The sequence below is a fragment of the Ochotona curzoniae genome, unplaced genomic scaffold (genome assembly GCF_017591425.1).
Source record: "Ochotona curzoniae isolate NIBS_2020 unplaced genomic scaffold, NIBS_Ocur_1.0 scaffold_4506, whole genome shotgun sequence".
Classification (NCBI taxonomy): Eukaryota; Metazoa; Chordata; class Mammalia; order Lagomorpha; family Ochotonidae; genus Ochotona; species Ochotona curzoniae.
The window spans coordinates 59,509,709-59,531,988 of NW_024467119.1; the positions used below are offsets into that span (position 1 = coordinate 59,509,709).

At 39.6% G+C, this 22,280-nt stretch overlaps 1 protein-coding gene across 3 annotated transcripts in view; it reads left to right on the plus strand.

Annotated features, from left to right (window-relative positions):
- ABHD18 (abhydrolase domain containing 18) overlaps positions 1–21,737 on the plus strand; it is a 50,619-nt gene extending 28,882 nt beyond the window's left edge. For 2 of the 3 annotated variants that reach the window (XM_040967013.1, XM_040967014.1), the window contains 9 exons: positions 3,946–4,024; positions 4,134–4,218; positions 6,030–6,057; positions 11,866–12,004; positions 15,535–15,624; positions 16,230–16,331; positions 18,886–19,264; positions 19,949–20,111; positions 21,385–21,737. In XM_040967013.1, the coding sequence (XP_040822947.1) occupies positions 3,946–4,024; positions 4,134–4,218; positions 6,030–6,057; positions 11,866–12,004; positions 15,535–15,624; positions 16,230–16,331; positions 18,886–19,264; positions 19,949–20,111; positions 21,385–21,436 (1,117 nt within the window). In that variant the 3' untranslated portion in view covers positions 21,437–21,737. The remainder of the gene's footprint in view (positions 1–3,945; positions 4,025–4,133; positions 4,219–6,029; positions 6,058–11,865; positions 12,005–15,534; positions 15,625–16,229; positions 16,332–18,885; positions 19,265–19,948; positions 20,112–21,384) is intronic. The other variant, XM_040967015.1, reaches the window with a different exon arrangement.
- The last annotated feature ends 543 nt before the right edge of the window (positions 21,738–22,280 follow it).

Sequence of the window (22,280 nt, forward strand, 5' to 3'; positions counted from 1 at the left end):
GTACTGAAGATATTCTCTTTAAAAAAAAAAAAAGATTTATTTATTTTCATTGGAAAGGCAGATTTCAGAGGGGAGTAGAGACAAAGATCTTCCATCTGCTAGTTCACTCCTCAAATGGCTGCAATGGCTAGAGTAGAGTTGATTAGGAGCCATGAGCTTCCTTTGGATCTCCCACCTGAGTGCAGGGTCCCAAGTCTTTGTACCATCTTCTGCTTTTTCAGACCATACGCAGGAAACTGGATGGAAAGTGAAGCAGCCAGGACAAAAACTGGTACCCATATGGGATGCTGTAGCTTACAGGTAGAGGATTAACCAGTTGAGCCATGGAGCCAGCTCTGCTACTCCACGTTAGAACCAAGTCTCTGCTAATGTACCTGAAAGCATCAGAAGGTAGCCCAGGTATTTGGACATGTGCCATCTACATGAGACACCTGGACTTTGGCTGGGCCAGCCCCAACCATTTCTGTCACTGGAAGAGTGATTGAGCTGACAGAGCTCTATCTATAAGTTTGTTCCTCTTTTTGTAACTCTGCCTTTCAATTTAAATAATAATAATAATGAAAGAGGTTGAAACTGAGTTTCAATGTGCACAAAACAAAAAAGAATACTTCCTGAACCATCTTAACTGTAGATGTCTGTGTTCTATTCAACAAAATTTGTTGCCAGTAGGTAACTGGTGGTCGTGCCTCTTTGGTCCAAAATGAACTCAGAATTGAAGTTTTACATTGCTTGAAAATGTAGCCACCACTGGCCAAACATTGAGGTGGCACAGCACAACATGTTACTGGTAATAATTCTGAAATGTCAAATCAATTTGGGAAATGAAAAAGCTCTGGAGACACGGAGTCACAATTGCACACCAGAACGAATGATTTCCTTAGACATGTTACCTGAGACAGTGGGATGGAATGAATAACCGACTTGCATCTGCTGATTCACTGCCCAAAGTAGAAGCCAGGAACTCACTCTAGGACCCAGCTCTTTGAAGTGCTAAGCGATGCACTCCAGGATGTGCATTAGCAGGAAACTCGAATTGGGAAGGGACACATGACTTGAAAACATACTCTCTGTCATGGGATGTGGGTACAATTGTCTGCCCCTGTACTTAATACCCATGAACTGTATACTAAACAATGATTAAAGTGGGTGAATGCTTAACCTAGCACTTAAGATGTGTGCCCAGAGGGCCAGCACCCCTCCACCTGTAGCACCAGCATTCCATATGGGCACCAGTTCATCTTGTGCTTCTGATCCAGCTTCCTATTATGGCCTGGGAAAGCAGTGGAGGGTTAACCATGTCCTTGGGTCCATGCACCCAGAAGAGGCTCTTGGGTCCTGGCTTTGGATCCCTTCAGCTCTGGCCATTACAGCCATTGGGAAGTGAGCCAGCACATAGAGGACCTCTCTAACTCTGCCTTTCAAATTAAAAATGAATAGATAAAATAAATATTTAAAAAGCAAAAAAGATACATGTTCTGCATCACAATACCTGCATTCAATATGTGTGTTTTGGTCCTAGCTATAAATTCCTGTTAATGCAAACCTTGGAGAGCAGCAGTGATAGCTCTAGTAATTGGTTCTGGCTACTCATGTGGGAGACCCAGTTTACAACCTTGACTTCTGCTTGACTCTATTCTTGTCAAACAGATAATAAAATAACCATTTTTTTATTTTTGAAATGGCAAATTTGAGACAGGTGTATGGTGTTAGAGTTGGTATCTGTGACTGTGTCTGTGACTACAGCTTCCTGCTACTTGGAAGGCAGTGGCAATGGCTCAGTGGTGGGTTCTAGCCGCCTACATGGAAGACCCAGGCTGAGATCCCAGTTCCCAGCTCCAGCCCAGCTGAGTCTGGTGTTTGGGCACTAAACCAGCACTCTTAAGAATTCCTTCTTTCTGCCTGTAAGATTTAAAAAAACATTTTAAAGGTAAATTTTTTTCTGTATTATAAAAAGAAAATTATAGGGCCCGGCCCAGCTTAGCAGCTAAGGCTCTTGCCTTGTACATGCCAGGATCCCATGTGGGTACCAGTTCTCATCCCAGAAGCCCCACTTCCCATCCAGCTCCTTGCCTGTGGCCTGGGAAAGCAGTTGAGGATGGCCCAAAGCCTTGGGACCCTGCACCCGTGTGGGAGACCCAGATGAAGCTCCTGGTTGCTGGCTTTGGATCGACTCAGCTCTAGCCATTGCGGCCACTTGGGGAGTGAATCATCAGATGAAACATGTTCTTCCCTGTCTCTTTTCCTCTCTGTATATCTGACTTTCCAATAAAAACAAATAAATCTTTAAAAAAATTAATCTTTGAAAAAAAAAAAACTATTTTCACAATGTATGTAACAGGAGCTTTAAAATGTAGCATGTGACCAGTCCCAGGGCAGGGGGGGTCTGGTGGGGATTTTGGGGGTCACTGCAACTAGGCTGCAACTCCTGCTGATTCATGTGAGGGCCGAGTGTGTAGTGGGCAGGATCAAGCTGGGCTGCAGCACCCTTTGGTTTGTTTAGAAGACAGGCCTGGAGACAGAATTGCAGCCACCAGTGTGAGCATAGCATGATTTGGACAACTGACTATGCTGGACCTTGTATTGGCAAGTACACGTAACAATCAGGGCTTGTGGCTTCTTTGGGCGTCTCCCCAACTGAACCTCTGGACTTAGAACTCCAACCATGGAGAGAATTACAGGTTCTATGGTCTGACCGTGGAATGCATGTGTTAGAGCTGGGTCTCCTCAGTGGCTTAGATGAAGCAGTGGACAGAATATTCAGGTGCACATGGAGGATATGGCACTGCATTGGAACCTGGAGATCATTGCTGATCTCCTGGTTTCATAGCAGAGGACCAAGGACAGAACAAATTGATCAACCACCCTAGCCAGGTGTCAGCAGTGAATGGGCAAATGAAGACTCTAAGTTAGTGCACTGTGTCAACCAGTGGATTCTGGGGATAGTTGCTTGTGCTTGGAATGGCAAGAGGGACAGCAATTCAAAATTGTTGAACTATCAAAACCACTTAAGCGGGATTCTCAGAACATGCGTCACAACAGGGACCCTAGGATGCTGTCAGGTGGCTGTCCCCCATCCCAGGGAATTAAAGCATTTGAGAGGCTGGGTGTGGCTTCCCCCTTTTTCTCCCCTCTTCCCCCAAACACAGGAAGGAAAAAAAGAATGTGGAAACAATGGTTTCACCCACTTTCCTCAAGCCTTTTACCCCCATCACCCTAATCAATCATGTAAAAATCATCAAAAATAAAATTTTAAAAGTAGCACATACTTTGCTCTGTTGGTATCTCTATAAAATAATAAAAGCTCATTATACATTTATAAAGGTTTGCTAGTGAACTTGGTAGAAAATCTTTTTAAAAATAATTATTATCAGGACCCGGCACGGTGGCGCAGTGGTTAAGGTCCTCGCCTTGCACGCCCGGGATCCCATATGGGCGCCGGTTCTATCCCGGCAGCCCCGCTTCCCTTCCAGCTCCCTGCCTGTGGCCTGGGAAAGCAGTCAAGGATGGCCCAAAGCTTTGGGACCCTGCACCCACGTGGGAGACCCGGAAGAGGCTCCTGGCTTCGGATCAGCATAGTATCGGCCCGTTGCGCTCACTTGGGGAGTGAATCATAGGACGGAAGATCTTCCTCTCTGTCTCTCCTCTCTGTATATCTGCCTTTCCAATAAAAAATAATAAAAATAAATCTTTATAAAAATAATTATTATTATTATTAATTTTTATGCTTATACTGTAGTAAATATCTGAAAGCTCCAACAAAAACCAGATCAGAATATCATTGTGGGTGGGGTCTGTGCAGTGGCATGCAGACTAATCCTCTATGCTGCACTTAGAGAAACATTAGTCAATTATAGTTTGAATGTGAATATTCCAAATAAACTTTTAAAAAATAATTATACTCTATTAAAGAGAATTTCACTGGGTTGTGTTTTCTTTTATAAATAGATTCCAATTTATTGTGCCTAAAGAATGGAACAGCAAATACAGACCTGTGTGCATTCATCTTGCTGGAACAGGAGATCATGTAAGAATTTATTGTTAATGCCTTAATGTATCCATATTTTGATAGTAAGTTCTTCTTAACAGATGTGATTGTTAGTCATGAAGTATCTTATCTTTTTTTTTTTCCTTAGCATTACTGGAGACGACGAACACTAATGGCCAGGCCTATGATTAAAGAAGCACGAATGGCTTCTTTGTTGTTAGAAAACCCTTATTATATCCTTTCGTGTTACCTAAGGACCCTTTTCTGTGGTTTATTTATCTGTATATTCAGTCATCAAAAGAAATAATACATATACTTTTCCAAGTCAGTTAAATTTAATCATCAGTTTAAAAAATATTTAAGAATGAAGGATTATTTAATGCCTTTTAAAAACTAACCCAAGGATTGTAGTTTAATGAAAATAAATTATATTTTGGTTTCATATGGAACTTATGCTGCATGTTGATAAGTGTAATCTTTATCATCAAGAAGGCTTTTGAATGAAATGACAGAATGAGGCTTAGAACAGTTCTTAACTTAATTTTTAAAATGGTGTCAGACCATTCACAAAAGAAGAAATGAAAACTGATGCACAAATATAAAGAAATACTCATCATTAACGGAAACAGAAGAAATGTAAAGTTAGAACAACAATGACAAAATATTTAAACAAACTGCAACAAGGTACTGGTGAGGCTGCTGTCAACTGGGTATGCTTATTACTGATGGCTGTGACAATCAACTTATTGCAAAAGCATTTTAACTCAGTGTGTTTACCCTTAGAAGAACTGCATACCCAACAGAGGTTCTTATTCTGAGAATTTTTTTCTAAGGATAAAGAACTAAGAAGATTTATATAGCTCTAAGTAATAGTAAAGCATTTATAGTAGGTTAATTGTTTACAGTAGAGAAGTGATTGTATAAGTTGTTCACAATATGAGGATTCTATGCAGTTGATTGTATTGTGGTTATTGCTATGCCACTTGCCTTTGTATTTAACTTTTTTTTTTAAATTTTTTAAATTTGTGATGATGTTTACATAGTTGATCAGGATGGAAAGAGTCAAGGATTAAGAGAAAGTGGATGAGACCATTGTTTGCAAATTTTCTTTTTCTTCTCCTTTTACCTGAGGGGAAGGAATAGATAAGGGGAGAAACCCAGCCTCCCAACCACCCCGGTACCCAGGGATGAGGAACAGCCATCTGACATCATCATATGGTCCTTCCTGTGGAGCATATTGCAAGGGTATTTCACTTTTAAGTACCTAGATTTCTCATTGATAAATGGGAATAATCTCCTTTAAGATATACTTTATCCTGTCTAGAGCACTACTAGGTAAATAATAAGCATTAATAAGTTGTCAATATATGTTATTACTAAAAAGTTACAATGTGTAAGCAGTGTTTGGTATAAAGGCAAGATGTAAGATTTTATTATAGGGCAGAGATATGCAAAAAAAAAAAACCCACTCTGAAAATATAAAATATAAAACAAGCTCCATGAGGACAAATACTAGGAAGAAATACATCAAAATGTTATTGTGTTTGTTTACACAGTGAAGTAGTTTTTCTTCTGTTAATGCTTGTCTATATTTTGTGAATTTTCAATAGTCATAGAAATAGGCAAATCAGTGAAGTTCATTTTAAACTGAAGTTAAAGTTTGCACAATCCTTTAAAAATGTTGAAAACATTAACTTGGACACTTTATTATTATTTATTTATTTATTATTGTTATTTATTTTTACATTAGAAGGTTTTATTCCAGCAGGGTAGGAACAGGACAGGGTTGGTGGGAGAGTGAAGAGGAAAGAGAGAAATTGGACACTTTAAATGGGTGAATTGTGCTGTACATGTCTGTAACTCAAATGATTTTTTAAAAAGTAAGTTGGAAAACTTGAGCTTTTATAGTCTACATGAGATAACTGGAAAGTAATTATATCAGTATTAAATTGTATTACAATTGATTTTGCTTAAGTTAGTAAGCTTTGAGACAAATGATACATTTAATTCTTTTAAAACTTTTCTCTTTGACGCACATTTTTAAATGGCTGCAGGAAACCCAAAGACCAAATGTAAGTATATTTTACCTTCATTGTTATTCCCAATTTTCATAGGCTATTAAAATTTTTAGTAACCTTCAATTTCTAAATTTAAACATTCAGGTATTATGGAAATTTTTTTGTTGTTTTTGTTTGCTTGTTTTTTATTATTTTTTTATTTTGACAATCTTTACATAGTTAATTAGGGTAAAAAAGTTCAAGGACTACAGGAAAGTAGGTAAGATTATTGTTTCCATATTGTTTCCTTCATGTATCTGAGGTAAAGGTAAATTTTTTTTTTCATTTGTACCTGCATATTTATTGTAGTTTAATTCTCACAATAGCTATGATATCAAATCAACACAGATATCCACCAACTGATGACTCAAATTAGAAAGTGTGGTAAATATACACTATGAAATACTACTCAATGATAAGAAGTAATGAAATTTTGCCTTTTGCAACACAATGGATGGAACTATAAAGCATTATATTTAGCAGTGCTTTCTCTGATATGTGGCAATCAATATGGCATACAAAACTGTATAGGAATGAAATGGACATCTTTTGATACGATTGTTATTTTCAGCTCATGTAAAACTGATTTTTCTAATTTTTTACATATTGAATATTATGGTTGGTGATAAATTAATGTTGTGATTATAGAGTAGACTAAATTATATATATATATTTTTTTCTAGTAACATGTCATTTAATTTCATGGCATTGTAAATTTCTATTATTCTTTTCTCTTTTTTTTTTTATTATTATGTGATACAATTTTATAGGTACTGGGATTCCTCCCACCCCTCCCACAACCCTCCCCCCATGGTGGATTCCTCCACCTTGCTGCATAACCACAGTTCAAGTTCAGTTGAGATTCCTTCGTTGCAAGCATATACCTAGCATAAAGTCCAGCATCTTATTGTCCAGATAAGTTCAGTGGCCTCTTGGGGAGACCTTCTCTGGTGTGAAGGTAGAGCTAACAGGGTAAAGTTCCAGTCAGTTAAAAGCCCCAACAAAACATCAGCAACAATATACAATGTTATGGAATTAATTGACATAGTATTGAGTAAACAATGTTAAAGATAATGCAAGTTCAATTCTTCAAAACACATGGGTTGAGACAGTATCAATGGCAGGTTCAAAAACTAACAAGCAAATAAACAAATAAAAATTACAGGTTATATTCAAGGCAAACATGTGGTATCTAACCTTTTGGGATTCGCTCATTTCCCTTAGCATTATAGTTTCCAGTTGGGCCCATTTAGCCACAAGGTAAAGGGGGCTATTGAGGGAGAAGCCCCACCCGGTTTCCCACCCACCCCAAGTCCCGCATGTAGGGCATGCTCTGAGATACTTGCTCAAATGCTTCTGATAGTTCACCAGTTATGAATCGCTGCCAATCTCGCCACTCCAAACTTGATGAGGTCGTTAAAAAATCCACTCATTGACATTGTCCATCACAGCGTCTCTTGTATTTTGTTGCCAACCTACAGCTGAGGTGGTTGATTAACTTGTTCCATCTACTGTCCTTTCATGGTTAGGGTTCTGAGTCCGGCATTTCAGTTGGGGAGATCCCCAAAGAAACTTCGTCTGAGGTGTTCTCAAACCAGAATCTTGTATGCACCAGCAAGTACAGGGCCTAGCACAGTCTATCACCCCGATCAGCTGGTACTTGCAATTGCTGGGTTGGTTCTATTTTCAGTCCCGACTTCCACTGGAACCAATGGGTGTTGCAGACCAGACTGGTTCTGCACAGCGCATACTCGGCCATCACTTAAATCAGTGGGAGCTGCAGCCTGGTGAAAGCGACCCACAATAACCCCCACCAGGCCCGCACCCTACCTTGGTTTGCCAGTATGTGTAGCAGACTAGTCCAGTCTGTCCCACATCCCCCTTGGCTCTCGTACATGGCAATTGGCATTGAAGCTTAGATCCATCTAACCAGCTCAACAACCAAGCCCTCACGGGTATTGCTGAGTATCTCTCTGTTTAGCCACCCCAGCCCCTGTCCTAGTTTTTGTGCCCTCCCGTGGGAGTGGTAACCCAGGAGGGGAGAACCCACTATTTCCCTCCCAGGTCTCTCACTCCTGGATTGTGCACTTTCCAGGTGGTTCTGTGGTTTAACCTGACAGAATTAACCCCCAGTGCCAGCTTCTGCCAGCTGATGCTACGGTTACACCCAAACAACCTTGCTCACTCAAATTGTAGATTGCACCAGTAGGAATAATCAGCTCAGCCTGACTTTTCCCTGATGTAACCACATGAGGCACACAGGTGTTATAGCCCTACTTAGTCTGATCTGCCCCCATCCCAGTTCATGCTCTCCAGTGGGAGTAGCTGAAATTTTAGTATTCATTTTAGTTTAATTTCCCTTTTTAAAATTTATTTATAATAAACGCTATTCTTTATTCTTGTAATACATAGTATGCAAAATCTGAAGATAAGCTTTCTGATCTTTTAAAATGATGAACTTTGAAGGTAATTGGTTTAAACTTTTGCAATATCTATTGTGTTTGATGTAGTTTATGTGGACATTGGGAACACAACAGTAACACAGGGTCCTCTCATCCAGCTCATATTAATGGGGGAGATAAAAAATGAAGTGACTTCTGATGTTTATCAGTGCCAAAAAGTGACTGTTGTAAAGATTAGCCAGAGTGCTGGCAGTGGCAATAGAAGTTTTCCTGGATTCAGAATCAAATTCACAAGTTGAAATAACACTTCATGAATTGGATGTAGTGGTGGGAACGTTATGCCTTGGATATGTTAAATTTGTGATTTCTGTTATACCTGCAAGTAGAGAAAACAAGCAGAAAGAAAGTACTGAAAATGCAGATTTGAAAGTACATGTTCTGTGCAGTCATGGCTTGAAAGAAAAATAGGTTTAAGTAGTATGGGGTACATACTATAGGTAATTGAGAATGACCCTGGATAGATTTGAATGAACTCATGAAACCTTGTGAAAAACTGAATTTTACAATAAATAGTTCCAGAATTTCTACTCTGGAATCAAGTCCTGAACTCAGAATTAGTTATGGCATTTTTGCCCTATCTGTATTTTAGTTAAAAACCAAAAATTAAGTTTATGAGATATGAGAAAGTGTAAGAGAAAGACAAACTGTGGCATCAATAGATATATATTATAATTGAAATATATTGTTTGCTGCTTGTATGGCTTTGGCTTTTTTATGTACCAATTAATTTATGAAATGAGAGTACGGTATCATCCTTCCATATAGAATTAACGTTAGAATTTTAATGTTCATAAAATAGTACATGCTACCTACTCAAGAAATATAGTAATGGTCTCATGTATAAAATTTTTAAGAAATAATCCTTGAAAATGTATATAGTAATGAAGTCCTGGGGTCCACCATATCCAGATGTGGGGATATAATGCAACATTCATTCCTACTTCCAGACAAATAACGGATTCCCAATGAAACTGTTGGAAATGTGCAGACAATGGGATGCTGGACTGTCTGACACTTTCTGTACCAGCAATGTCAGGGTACACTTAAATATGAGAATGATGGAATTGTGATTCCTTATGAAGGACTATACCATTGTAATAAAATGGTGAAAATCTGTCAGGAAGGATGGAACTTTGGGGGCAGGAATCCCAGCCTATCCGATATTGTGCCACATAATTCAAAATTAAAAATTAAAAAAAAATTTATTAATTGTATTGCATTATGTGACACAGTGTTATAGGCACTGGGATTCCCCCTCCCCTCCCTGAACCCTCTCCCCATGGTGGATTTCTCCACCTTGCTGCATTATCATAGTTTAAATTCAGTTGCGGTTCTTTCATTGGAAGTATTTACCAAGCATAAAGTCTAGCATCTTATCCTAGTGAGTTCAACGATTTCTTGGTGAGACCATCTCTGATGTGAAGGTAAAGCCAGCAAAGCATCATGCCAATCAATTAAAAGCCCCAACATAACATCAACAGCAATTTACAACGTTATGGCATTAATTAACATGGTGTTATCAGTTTAGGTACAGAACCTTTTTTTTTTTTTTTTTTGAAGGGTGTGCAGAGAAATCCCCAATACCCCAGTGAGGCGTAACTGATCTTTGTGTCCCACCTAGTGAAGTATGAGTGAATCCCCACTGACCATTTGCTGTCTGATTCTAAGCTTTCCTTGTTGTTGTCTGTCCATTCTAGGTTTTTTGTTTATTTGTTTTGAGGGGTTTCTGGAGTGATCCTGATGGTCATCCTTAAGTAGGAAGTAGGTTGTAATTTGAGCACAACTAATATTTCTTTTTAAAAGTCATAACTCTGTTTTTATCAAAAGTGATTAAATAATTTGAGGCTAAGCATATAGTTATAAATAATTCTCTGCATCAGATCCTCATGTCAAAAATGTCCAAGTAAAAATGGAAGCCTAGGTTAATCTGAGAATTTAAGACTTCCTCTATACAAAAACAAAATAAACAGAGCAACTATGAATTCATTAGTGAAAACTTTTTCTTAAGACTAGGCAACAGAGAATAACTGGGTTCTTTTCTGAGGACATGTGAGTGTGAGTGATTTTCTTATGCATAATAGTATGGTTTCTAGCCTTTTAGACCAAGAACTTTGAGAGGAGTTGAGAAGAAACACACTTCACTGGGGCCTAACATTCTTGTTGTCATACTTGACATTATGGCAACTGCTGCTTCTCCTGTAATTATTATGGGTAGGCATACAATAAAAAAGTCACTAGTAAGTGAATATTTGTATACTTTGACAAGGTTTCATCATGTAGCCAGTTTTGGAAGTGTTTATACAAATTTCATTTTTGAAGAATAGGTTCTAATTTATTTACACTAATAATGAAAACAATACTTTTTAATCAAGATGATTTCAGAATCTAAAAGTATGTATTGAAGTACCTTTAAGGAAATGTACTTCCATGCAAATTTTGATTTTAAAACATAACATAAGGGCCCGGCGCGATTGCGTAGTGGTTAAAGTCCTCACCATGCATGTGCCAGGATCCCATATAGGCGCCAGTTCTAATCCCGGCAGCCCTGCTTCCCATCCAGCTCCCTGTCTGTGCCCTGGGAAAGCAGTCGAGGACGGCCCAAGGCCTTGGGACTCTGCACCTGCGTGGGAGGCCCGGAAAGAAGTTCCTGGCTCCTGGCTTCGGATTGGCTCAGCTGCAGCCGTTGTGGCCGCTTGGGGAGTAAAACATCGGACAGAAAATCTTCCTCTCTGTCTCTTCTCCTCTGTGTATATTCTCCTTTCCAATAAAACAAAACAAACAACAAAATCTTAAAAAAAAATAATAGAAAATTGCACTGGAATTGCTCCTTTAAGTTAAAATAGGTTATTTATACAAATTTGTATTTGCAATTTGTTATTGCATAAATTGTGTATTTTGTGACAATAAGCAATACATTTAAAATTTCAGTAATAGATGAGCTTACTATTAAACTGAATTCTTATGACTTTTTAGAAAACTTTATGGTTTAAATTCTGTTAATAAGACAAATGTAAAGTTGTTTCTTCTTTAGCAGCAGCGATAATTTTACTAAAAATTGTCAATATTAAAATATTTCACATAAATTCTTAAACATTAAGTATACTAGCAAGTATATAAAGTAATCTTCAAAATAGTCACTGAAGTAATTGAAATTCAGTAAAGATTATAACAGACACTTTGTTTAAGTTTTGTGTGACAAACATGTAGAACAGGGCTGGCAACATTCTAATTCCATTAATATTGCACTGTTGTACTTGACAGTATGGTCTTTTAAGACAAAACCATGTTTGCCTGTTGTAAATTCTTATTAAAAGCGTACATGTCTGAAATAAATCGTTTTTGTTTTGTTTTGTGAGGCTAGAAGATCCAGCTTAAAAAACGTGTCTGATCTTTTTGTGATGGGAGGCGCTCTTGTTTTAGAATCGGCAGCGCTCTTGCACTGGCTGGAGAGAGAAGGTTATGGACCTCTAGGAATGACCGGAATATCCATGGGAGGACATGTAAGCCTTTTTGTTTCAATTTATATTTAATTATGATTACGGGAACAAGATCTACAGAATCTGTTATGTATTTGTTTTTATTTGAAAGGCAGATTTGAGAGGGAGAAACAGAGATCTTAGATTCACTGGTTCAGTCCCCATGGGACCACAACAACCTGAGCTAAACCAATCTGAAGCCAGGAGTCAGATTCATCCGGGTCTCCCATGTGAGTACAAGGAGCTCAAAGACCTGGGTCATCCTTCAGTGCCTTCCCAGCACATCAGCAAGGAGCTGCAGCAGAGGTGAAGCAGCTGGAACATGAACTGCCACCCATATGGGATGCTTGTACAAAGGGGAGGCTTAACTGGCTGGGCCACAGTGCAGTCCCTGGGCTTTTAATCCACCCCCCCCCTTTTTTTTTTTTTTTTGGTTTTTTGTTTTTAACATTTATTTGAAAGAGTTACAGAGAAGAAAAGACAGATCTGTTACTGTTAGACTGCAGGGATGGCCACAATGCCAGGGCTGGTCAGGCTGAAGCCAACAGCTTCACCCTGCTCTCCTATGTGGGTGGCATGGCTGTCTTCTGATGCTTTTCCCAGGCAAACAAGAAGAGGCTAGCTCAGAAGTGGAGCAGGTTTGGAATCTTTCCTACTGTCACTAATATTAAAAATAATTCTGTACCTAAAGTGAATTTAAGAGATAACCAGAGAGGCTAGCATTGTGGCATAATGGTTAGTGTTGTTATCTATAATGCCAATCATCCTTTAGGGATGACAGTTTCAGCTTGGCTGGTCTACTTAAATCCTGCTTCCTGCTTATAGCCTGTGAAAAGCATCGGAAGATGGCTCAAGGCTTGGGCCCCTGCACCCACATGGGACACCAGAATGAAGCTCTTGGCTTCAGTTAGGTCCAGCCATGGCCAAGGTTGCCGTCTGTGGAGTAAGCCAATGGATACATGACTTTGGTCTTTCCTTCTCTCTGTGTAACTCTGACTTTCAAATAAATAAGGATTTATCTTAAGAAACAGGGCCCAGCGCCATGCTTTACTGCCTAAATCCTCACCTTGCAATTGCCAGGATCCCATATGTGCACCTATTCATATCCTGGGTGCTCCACTTCCCATGCGGCTCCCCATTTGTAGGCTGGGAAAGCAATTGAGGACAGCCCAAAGTCTTGGGACCCTGCACCCACATGGGAGACTTAGAAGAAGGTCCTGGCTTCAGATCAGCTCAACTCCGTCTATAGCAGTCACTTGGGGAGTGAACCAGCAGACTGAAGATCTTTCTGTCCCTTCTCTCTGTAAATCTGCCTTTCCAATAGAAATAAATAAATCCTGAAAAAAAAAAAAAAAGAACAGAACAGGGCCAGCACCATGGCACAGATGGCACAGTATGTTAATGGCCTGGGAAAGCAGCAGCAGATGTCCCAAGTGCTTAGGCTCCTGCACCCCACGTAGGACAACCAAATGGAGCTCCTGACTTTGGATTAGGCCTAGTCCAACCTTTGCAGCCATTTGGGGACTTAGCCAGTGGATAGACAAACTCTGTGTTTCTCTCTCTAACTATAGCTTTCAAGTAAATAAATCTTTAAAAAAAAAAAAAAGATGATTATAAAATTTTGCTTACTTTTGCTATTGAATTGGAAAGGATAGCTGAATTGGGGGCCCGGCAGCATGGCCTAGCAGCTAAAGTCCTCGCCTTGAACACATCAGGATCCCATATGGGCACCAGTTCTAATCCCCGCGGCCCTGCTTCCCATCCAGCTCCTTGATTGTGGACTGGGAAGGCAGTCAAGGAAGGCCCAAAGTTTTGGGACCCTGCACCCAAGTGGGAGACCCAAAAGAGGCTCCTGGCTTCAGATTGGCTAAGCTCCAGCCATTGCGGCCGCTTGGGGAGTGAATCATTGAACGAAAGATCTTCCTCTCTCTCTCTCTTCCTCTCTCCTCCTCTCTGTACATCTGCCTTTCCAATAAAAATAAATATTTAAAAAGAAAAAGCAAGATAGCTGAATTGGATAATGACTTTAATATTCTTTTCTTTTAAGATTTATTTATTTACTTTTACTGGAAGGTCGGATTTATAAAGAGGTGGAGAGACAGAGAGAAAGATCTTCCACCTGTTTATTCCCCAACTGGCCACAGCTGTTGAAGTTAAGCCAATCCAAAGCCAGGAGCCAGAAGCTTCTTCTGGATCCCCCACACGGGTGCAGAGTCCCAAGACTTAGGCCATCCTCAACTGCTTTCCCGGGCTGCAAGCAGGGAGCAGGATGGGAAGTAAAGTAATGGGGACACAAACTGGAGCCATAGGGGATGTGGGCACATGCAATGCGAGTACTTTAGCCACTGCGTTATTTCACCAAGTGCCAAAATTTTTTTTTTAAGATTTATTTATTTTTATTACAAAGTCAGATATACAGAGAGGAGGAGAGACAGAGAGGAAGATCTTCTGTCCGATGATTCACTCCCCAAGTGAGCGCAACGGTCGATGCTATGCCGATCCAAAGCCAGGATCCAGGAACTTCTTCCGGGTATCCCACACAGGTGCAGGGTCCCAAGGCTTTGAGCCATCCTCGACTGCCTTCCCAGGCCACAAGCAGGGAGCTGAATGGGAAGTGGAGCTGCAGGGATTATAACCAGCGCCCATATGGGATCCCGGTGCGTTCAAGGCGAGGACTTTAGCTGCTAGGCCACGCCGCCGGGCCCCCCAAGATTATTTTTAAAGCATTTATTTGTAAGGCCCCCATTTGGGATTGCAGGTAGTGAAACAGCCATTTCATGAAGCCTGCTCTGATTCCTCAAGCCAGAATTTTTTCTCTTGTACAAACATGTAGTACATAATTTGTATGTGTTGTATAATATTCTCTTTTCTTCACCAGTGTCCTGATATCCTCAAACTATTCCAGAAGTCTGAGGTTTCATAGTTATGGTTTTCCTGTATGTGGTCAAGGCACATAAGTAAATGGCTGAGCCCACTGTCCATGTCTTCATGTCAGGGCATTTGCTGTATATCTACACAGTAGGAAGTAACTTTCAATGAAAGATCTTGAAGTTGCCTAATTTTTTTTTTTAAGATTTACTCTTTTTTTTTTTTTCTATTGGAAAGGCAGATTGACAGAGAGGAGATACACAAAGATTTTTTTGCCCACTGGATCACTCCCCTAGTGGAAACAATGGCCAGAGCTGAGTTGATCCAAAGTGAGGAGCCAGGAGCTTCTCTCCAGGTCTCCCATGAAGGTGTAGGGTCCCTAGGGTTTGGGCTGTCCTCGACTACTTTGCCAGATCACAGACAGGGAGCCTGATGGGAAGTGGAACAACAGGGAAATGAAGAGGTGCCCGTATGGGATCCTGGAGCTTGCAAGGCAAGGATTTACCACTGAGCCATAGCACTGTACCCAAATACCTTAATTTTTTTCTATTATACTTCATGCTTTCTAATGGAGAAGTTGCATGTTATTGCATTTATGATTTGGGATGTTTAACAAGGTCATTTTTCATTTTAGTGAATGGAAATTTTAATGAAACGTTCTAAAAAACTGTTATGTTATATTACAGATGGCCTCCTTAGCCGTATCCAACTGGCCTAAGCCCATGCCTTTAATTCCATGTCTGTCTTGGTCCACAGCATCTGGGGTCTTCACTACGGTAATTTAGTTGCAATCAATATTTACTTGTTTATTTGCAAATTTTTATTTATTTACTTGAAAAATACAGAGACATCTGTTGGTTCATCCCAAAAGTACCCAAAATAGTCAGAATTGGTCCAGGTTGCAGCCAGGAAGGAACTTCTGTGTTTTCTCTGTGGTTATCAAGCACTTGCTCTCCCTGGCATGTGCACCAGCAGAGCCAGGGCTTCAACCCAGGCCATAACAGCTATGCCAAATGCCTATCCATGTTATTAGCATTTAAACAGCCAGTTAGGAATATAATTATAAGTAGGTGTTTGGGAGTCTCCGTAACTGCATCCAGGTTTGATATTTCATCAAAAGGAACCACAGTACTTGACACAAAGTCCTAATCACCCGTAAGACTATTGAAAAGGTGAAACACAAAATCATCAGAATTGGCAAAGCATCTAAGTCGAAGTCTTGGGGAAGGCAGGCATCACTCTGGAAGAGTCCTCTCTTCATGGGGTTTTACGGTTTGTGCTTACCTGTTTATGTTGTGCTAGCATGTGCAAAGTGTTGGCTATCAGTGAAGCTGGCATGATAGTGTGATTTGAATGAACTTAATTAAGTTTATTATTTTAGGGTGTGTTGAGTAAATCCATTAATTGGAGAGAGCTGGAAAAGCAGTATTATACACAAACAGTTTATGAAGAAGAAATTATTCACATGCTTGAATACTGTGGAGTAAGTATTTTAATTTCTATAGAGCATGAGGTAGAAAGGTTTTTTTGGTTAATGATTCACCTTGTTGTTTTTTTGTTTTTTAAGTTATTTTGTCAGCTAACAAGGTTGATTGCTTTTATTTATTTTTATTGGAAAGTAAGATATATAGACAGGAAGTTTTTCCAACTGATGATTCACTCCCCAAGTAGCCACAACAGCCGGAGCTGAGCTGATCCAAAGCCAGGAGGAGCCCAGAGCCTCTTCTGGGTCTCTCACACAGGTGCAGGGTCCCAAGGCTTTGAGCCATCCTCGACTGCTTTCCCAGGGCACAAGCAGGGAGCTAAATGGGAATAGGGCTGCTGGAATTAGAGCCAGCACCCATATGGGATCCTGGTGCATGCAAGGCAAGGACCTTAGCTGCTAGGTAACTGTGCTGGACCCACCTCGTTTGTTTGTTTAGAGATTTATTTACTTATTGGAAAGTCAGATATACAGAGAGGGAGATCTTCTGTCTGATGATTCACTCCTCAATGGCCGATGCTATGCCAATCCAAAGCCAGGATCCAGGAACCTTCTCCGGGTCTCCCACGCGGGTGCAGGGTCCCAAAGCTTTGGGCCTTCCTCGACTTCTTTCCCAGGCCACAGGCAGGGAGCTGGATGGGAAGTAGAGCTGCCGGGATTAGAACCAGCGCCCATATGGGATCCTGGTACGTTCAAGGTGAGGACTTGAGCCGCTAGGCCATGCTGCCGGACCTACACCTTGTTTTTTTTAAAAAAAAAGATTTTGCTTATCTGAAAGACAAGAGTTTACAGAGAAAGGGAGAAACAGAGAAAAGAAGAAAAGCGATCTTCCATCCACTGGTTCACCACTCAAATGGCCAAAATGACTGGAGCTAGACCAGTTCAAAGCCAGGTACCTGGAGCTTTCTCTGAGTTTCCTGAGTGGGTACAAGAATGTGAGCATTGCTCCATTGCTTTTTCAGGTCATTAGGAGAGAATTAGATCAGAAGTAGAACAGCCAGAACTTGAACCAGCACCCATAGGGGATGCCAGCATTCCAGGCCTTAGCTTAACCTGAAACAGCAGCGAATCTACCCCATTTTGTTTTCTTTAGGATGTATTCCTTATAGAATTCTGGCTACATGTTTCTCACAGTTCTCTCTGTGTAACTCTGCCTTTCCAATCAAATAAATAAATAAATTGGAAGCTGCGTCTACAGGCTTGATAAAACTCAAGGTTTGAATTTCTTAACAATGCTAATATATAATGTCTAGGGGTGTGTGTGAGAGAAAGACAGAGATAACAAGCTTCCCCTGATGCTTGCTATTATACCTGTTAATTCACTGAGGGTTACACAATGTTGATATCATAATTGTACAGTTTTTTAAAATTTTGATTGGATATTCTCATAGAAATAATTTCTTCTCTATTAGTTACCTAGTAGTACACCAAGGAAGGGCTTCATTTACTGTGCCAAAACACCTACCTTCTGATATATATTTTTTTTAATTTATTTATTTTTATTACAAAGTCAGATATACAGAGAGGAGAGACAGAGGGAGATCTTCCATCCGATGATTCACTCCCCAAGTGAGCCGCAACAGCCGGTGCTGCGTCAATCCGAAGCCGGGAACCAGGAACCTCTTCCGGGTCTCCCACATGGGTGCAGGGTCCCAAAACTTTGGGCCGTCCTCGACTGCTTTCCCAGGCCACAGGCAGGGAGCTGGATGGAAAGTGGAGCTGCCGGGATTAGGACTGGCGCCCATATGGGATCCTGGCGCGTTCAAGGCGAGGACTTTAGCCGCTAGGCCACGCCGCCTGGCCCCCTGATAATTTTTAATTCTTAATTCAACCCGAGAAAGGGATAGAGCGTGGAGACTCTTGAGCTTTAATTTATATTATGGCCGGGATACTTGCATAAGTTCTAAGGTTCAGGCAGATCATGCATTTCAAAAATTTTGCAATAAAATATGGTATAAAGACTGAGCGATACTTCTTACTATTTAGTAGGAAGCATTCAGTAATAAAAGTATGAATCATTTATCTTAGTCCTCAGCTAGATTTTGACATTTCTCTTATTTTTTTAAAGAGCATGGTAAATATAAACACATACAAAGTACTGTTCTAAAGGTTTTAGAAGCATATAGACGCATTTAGAAACTTTACAGTGTTGTTCTGCATCACTGCTGTCCATCTCCAGAACTTTTTCATCTTCTGAGGCTGAACTGTATGTATTCAATAATGATTGATTCCCTTCCCTTACACCCTGGCAACCACTGTTTTTTTGTTTTGTTTTGTTTTGTATGTATATGTTTGGCTACCATAGGGACCACTTGCAAGTAAATCGTAACATTATTTGTCCTTTTTTTTTTGCCTGTTTTTTCATGTAACAGTGTCTTCATGTTCTGATCTGTGTTTTAACCTATTAGGATTTCATTCCTTTTTCTATAAACTAAAAATTACTGCGTTGAATATTTTTACTACAGTCTATTTAGACATTTGTTTTCACTTTGCTTTAGCAAGATTGTTAGTTAACACCTCATATTAAATGTTTTATTTTCTTTCATTCATTCAGACAGATTCTTTCAAGATGGGACAAGAGTTTGTGAAGCATTTCTCTAGCACTGCTGACAAACTAACTAACCTTAATCCAGTTTCTAGAACCTTAAGTGCAGATGTGACAGATCAAGTTGTGTCCCCACAACCTGCTGAGTGCCATAATCCTAGTAAAACATCTATCAGTGCCACATCAAAAGGACTCTTGGTGCAAGACACCTCTAAGATGGAGTGCTTCGGTCCAGCTCCCTCAACCAACAAAAGTAGTTACGCAAGTTGTAGCCCTCAGTCATACCACCTACTCAGTAAAGAACAAAGAAGAAACAATCTTCAGAAAGAATCTTTAATATTTATGAAAGGAGTCATGGATGAATGTACTCACGTTGCAAATTTCTCAGGTATTAATATTTATATGAAATTTATAATATTGTATGTCAGGAGTTGCAGAATATTTTTAAATGCTTTATAAGGTAAATACATTTTGGGGGGAAATCTGTTAATTTATTTGAAAGTCAAAAAGAGAAGACAAGCTTCCATGCTCTGGTTCTTTCCCTAAATGGCCACAATGCCAGGGGCTGGCCCAGGACAAATGCGGGAACCACCTGCTTCTTCTAGGACTCCCATGTGGGTGCAGCAGCTAAAGCCCTCAGAACAGCCTCCACTGCTTTTCTAGGCACGTTAGAAGGGAACTGGATTTGAAGTGGAGTGGCCAGGACTCAAACCAGGGCCCCTTATGGGATACTGGTTCTGCAAATGATAGCTTAACCTTATGCACCACAACACTGGCCCCAGTGTATATTTTGCTGGCCCGTATCCTCCAAGATAAGTTGAATTAATTGAATGTTTCTTATTTTATACATGAAATTCTAAGTTCTTCTTAGTCCTTTAAAAACACATTGGATTTTGTATCTTCTTTAGAATATTTATCTCATATTTTATAGTTAATTTCTAATTTACAGAGTTTACATTTGACATGTTTATTACATTGTGTGGTTTATCTTATTATGTAATACAATTAAGTTTACATAGAATCTTAACTTCTTTTTTAATGTATTCTACATTTTTAAAAATCCTATACCTAGTTCCAGTTGACCCAAGCCTCATTATAGTGGTACAAGCCAAAGAAGACGCATATATTCCACGAACAGGAGTTCGAAGTCTGCAAGAAATTTGGCCTGGTTGTGAAATCCGATATTTAAACGGGGGTCATATTAGTGCTTATCTTTTTAAACAAGGACTCTTCAGGTAAGATGATCTTACATGTCTGTCTGTATTATTGGGGCTTCTTATTTTTTTTTTTGAAAAATTTACTAACCTATAATACCTGTACATTTTTAATGGGGTATAGTGCAGTATTTCAATCTGTATACACCATAAACCAAGCTATTGGAGCTATGTTTGAATAAACTACATGGATAGCAGGGACCCAAGTATGGTGGTGGGCCATAGTTCACCACCTTCCCAAGTACTTTAGTAGGAACCCAAAGTAGCTGGAACTCAAAATGGTACTCTGACATAGGATGCAGGTGTCACAAATGGCAGATTAATTGGCTGTGTCACAGAAAAATCTAGAGTTTGATTTTTTTTTTGAGATTTAATTTATTTTTATTGCAAAGTCAGATATACAGAGAGGAGGAAAGACAGAGAGGAAGATCTTCTGTTCGTTGATTCACTTCCCAAGTGGCCACATTGGCCGGAGCTGTGCCATTCCAAAGCCAGGAGCCTGGAGCCTCTTCCAGGTCTCCCATGTAGGTGTAGGAACCCAAGGCTTTGGACCATCCTCAACTGCTTCCCTAGGCCACAAGTTGGGAGCTGGATGGGAAGTGGAACAGCTGGGATATGAACCAACTAGCGCCCATATGGGATACTAGTGTATGCAATGTGAGGCCTTTAGCTAATTTTGATCCAGCTCTCTGCTAATGGCTTAGAAAGGCAGCAGAGGATGGCTTAAGTACTCGGATCCCTGTATCCATGCGGGGACAGACTTCCCTTGAGGTCCCCAACCTTTTCATACCTGTTTGGAGAGGAGGTTATGTTTCAAGGCATAGATTTTGAAAAGAGAGTGAAAGAAAGGTCTCATGTCATAGTGACAGAAGGGGGCTGTAAGGCAGGAAAGACCAGTTCTTTTTAATTTTTATATAAATTATACCAGTTATATATTTGAGAGAGAGAAGGGGGGTTGGAGAGAGAGAAAAGAAGCTCCATCCATTCATTGCTTCACTCCCCAAATGTCTGAAGCAGCTGGTGCTGGGACAGAAGCAAAATCTTGATCTGGAAATGCCACCTAGATCTCCCACAAGGGTGGCAGGAATCCAATTACTTGAGCCTTCACCTCTGTCTTCTAAGGTTTGCATTGGCAGGAAGTTGGAGTAGAGCTGGACCTGGGAGTTGAACTAGGAACTCTAATGTGAGACACAAGTGTCTTTAACCACTAGACTAAATGCTTGCTTCTGGAGGAAAGGTGTTGTGTTTCCTACGTTTTTGCTAATTCCTTATAGTTTTTCATATTTAATTTTAGACAAGCCATTTATGATGCATTTGAACGCTTCCTTCGTAAATATGCTAACTAATTGGATCACTGAATGTAATCAGCGTAGCCATCATGTTTCTTACAAAAGAACTTTGATCCTGTGATGATGTGAAGAGCAAGAAACATCATTGATACCTGTCAACTTAATGTGCAGTCAACTGTAAAATATAATTGAACAATTTAGAAACAGTATTTCAGTTAAATAGCATTGAAGTATTTTTGTTATTATTTGTGGGAATCCCATATACTCGATGCCTAATTTGTTGCTATTTATAAAATCTGTAATATTTATAATTATGAATAATTTATTCATTTAAAATACATTTGTTCATAGAACCTTTTGTTTTTTAATAGAATTGTTAAATTAGACTAAGATTATAATAAATCAGCCTGTACTGTGAAGTTTTATATAACATTTCAGCTATTGGCCCATTTTGGGAAGCATACTTATTTCATTTGTGGAAGCATGATGAAGTGAAAATCTTGTTTTCAGCTTTCATTTTCTATCATGAATTTATAGTTATATATTAAATCAGTGTTAATTTGTAATTCTAAAAACTCTGAATTGCCTAATAAGTACTTTTAGCAATTAAAATGAGTGTTGAAATGCAGATAAGATCCATTAGACTTCACTAGGTTTTAAAATTTTAAGAAAAGTTATATTTTAAAAATGTCAGGCATATTTCCCTTAAGAAGTTTCAATTCATGGAAAATGGAAATAATTGAAGACTTATACGTTAATTCATATATGTGATCATTTTATTATAAATAGCACTTTTTAGTGTGCTAAGTATATGCTTTATTTTCACTCAATTAAGTAGTTTTGACTTTTTAATTTCAGAATTTTAAGGCCATTTATGAAATTGATTGCGCCCATATAAACT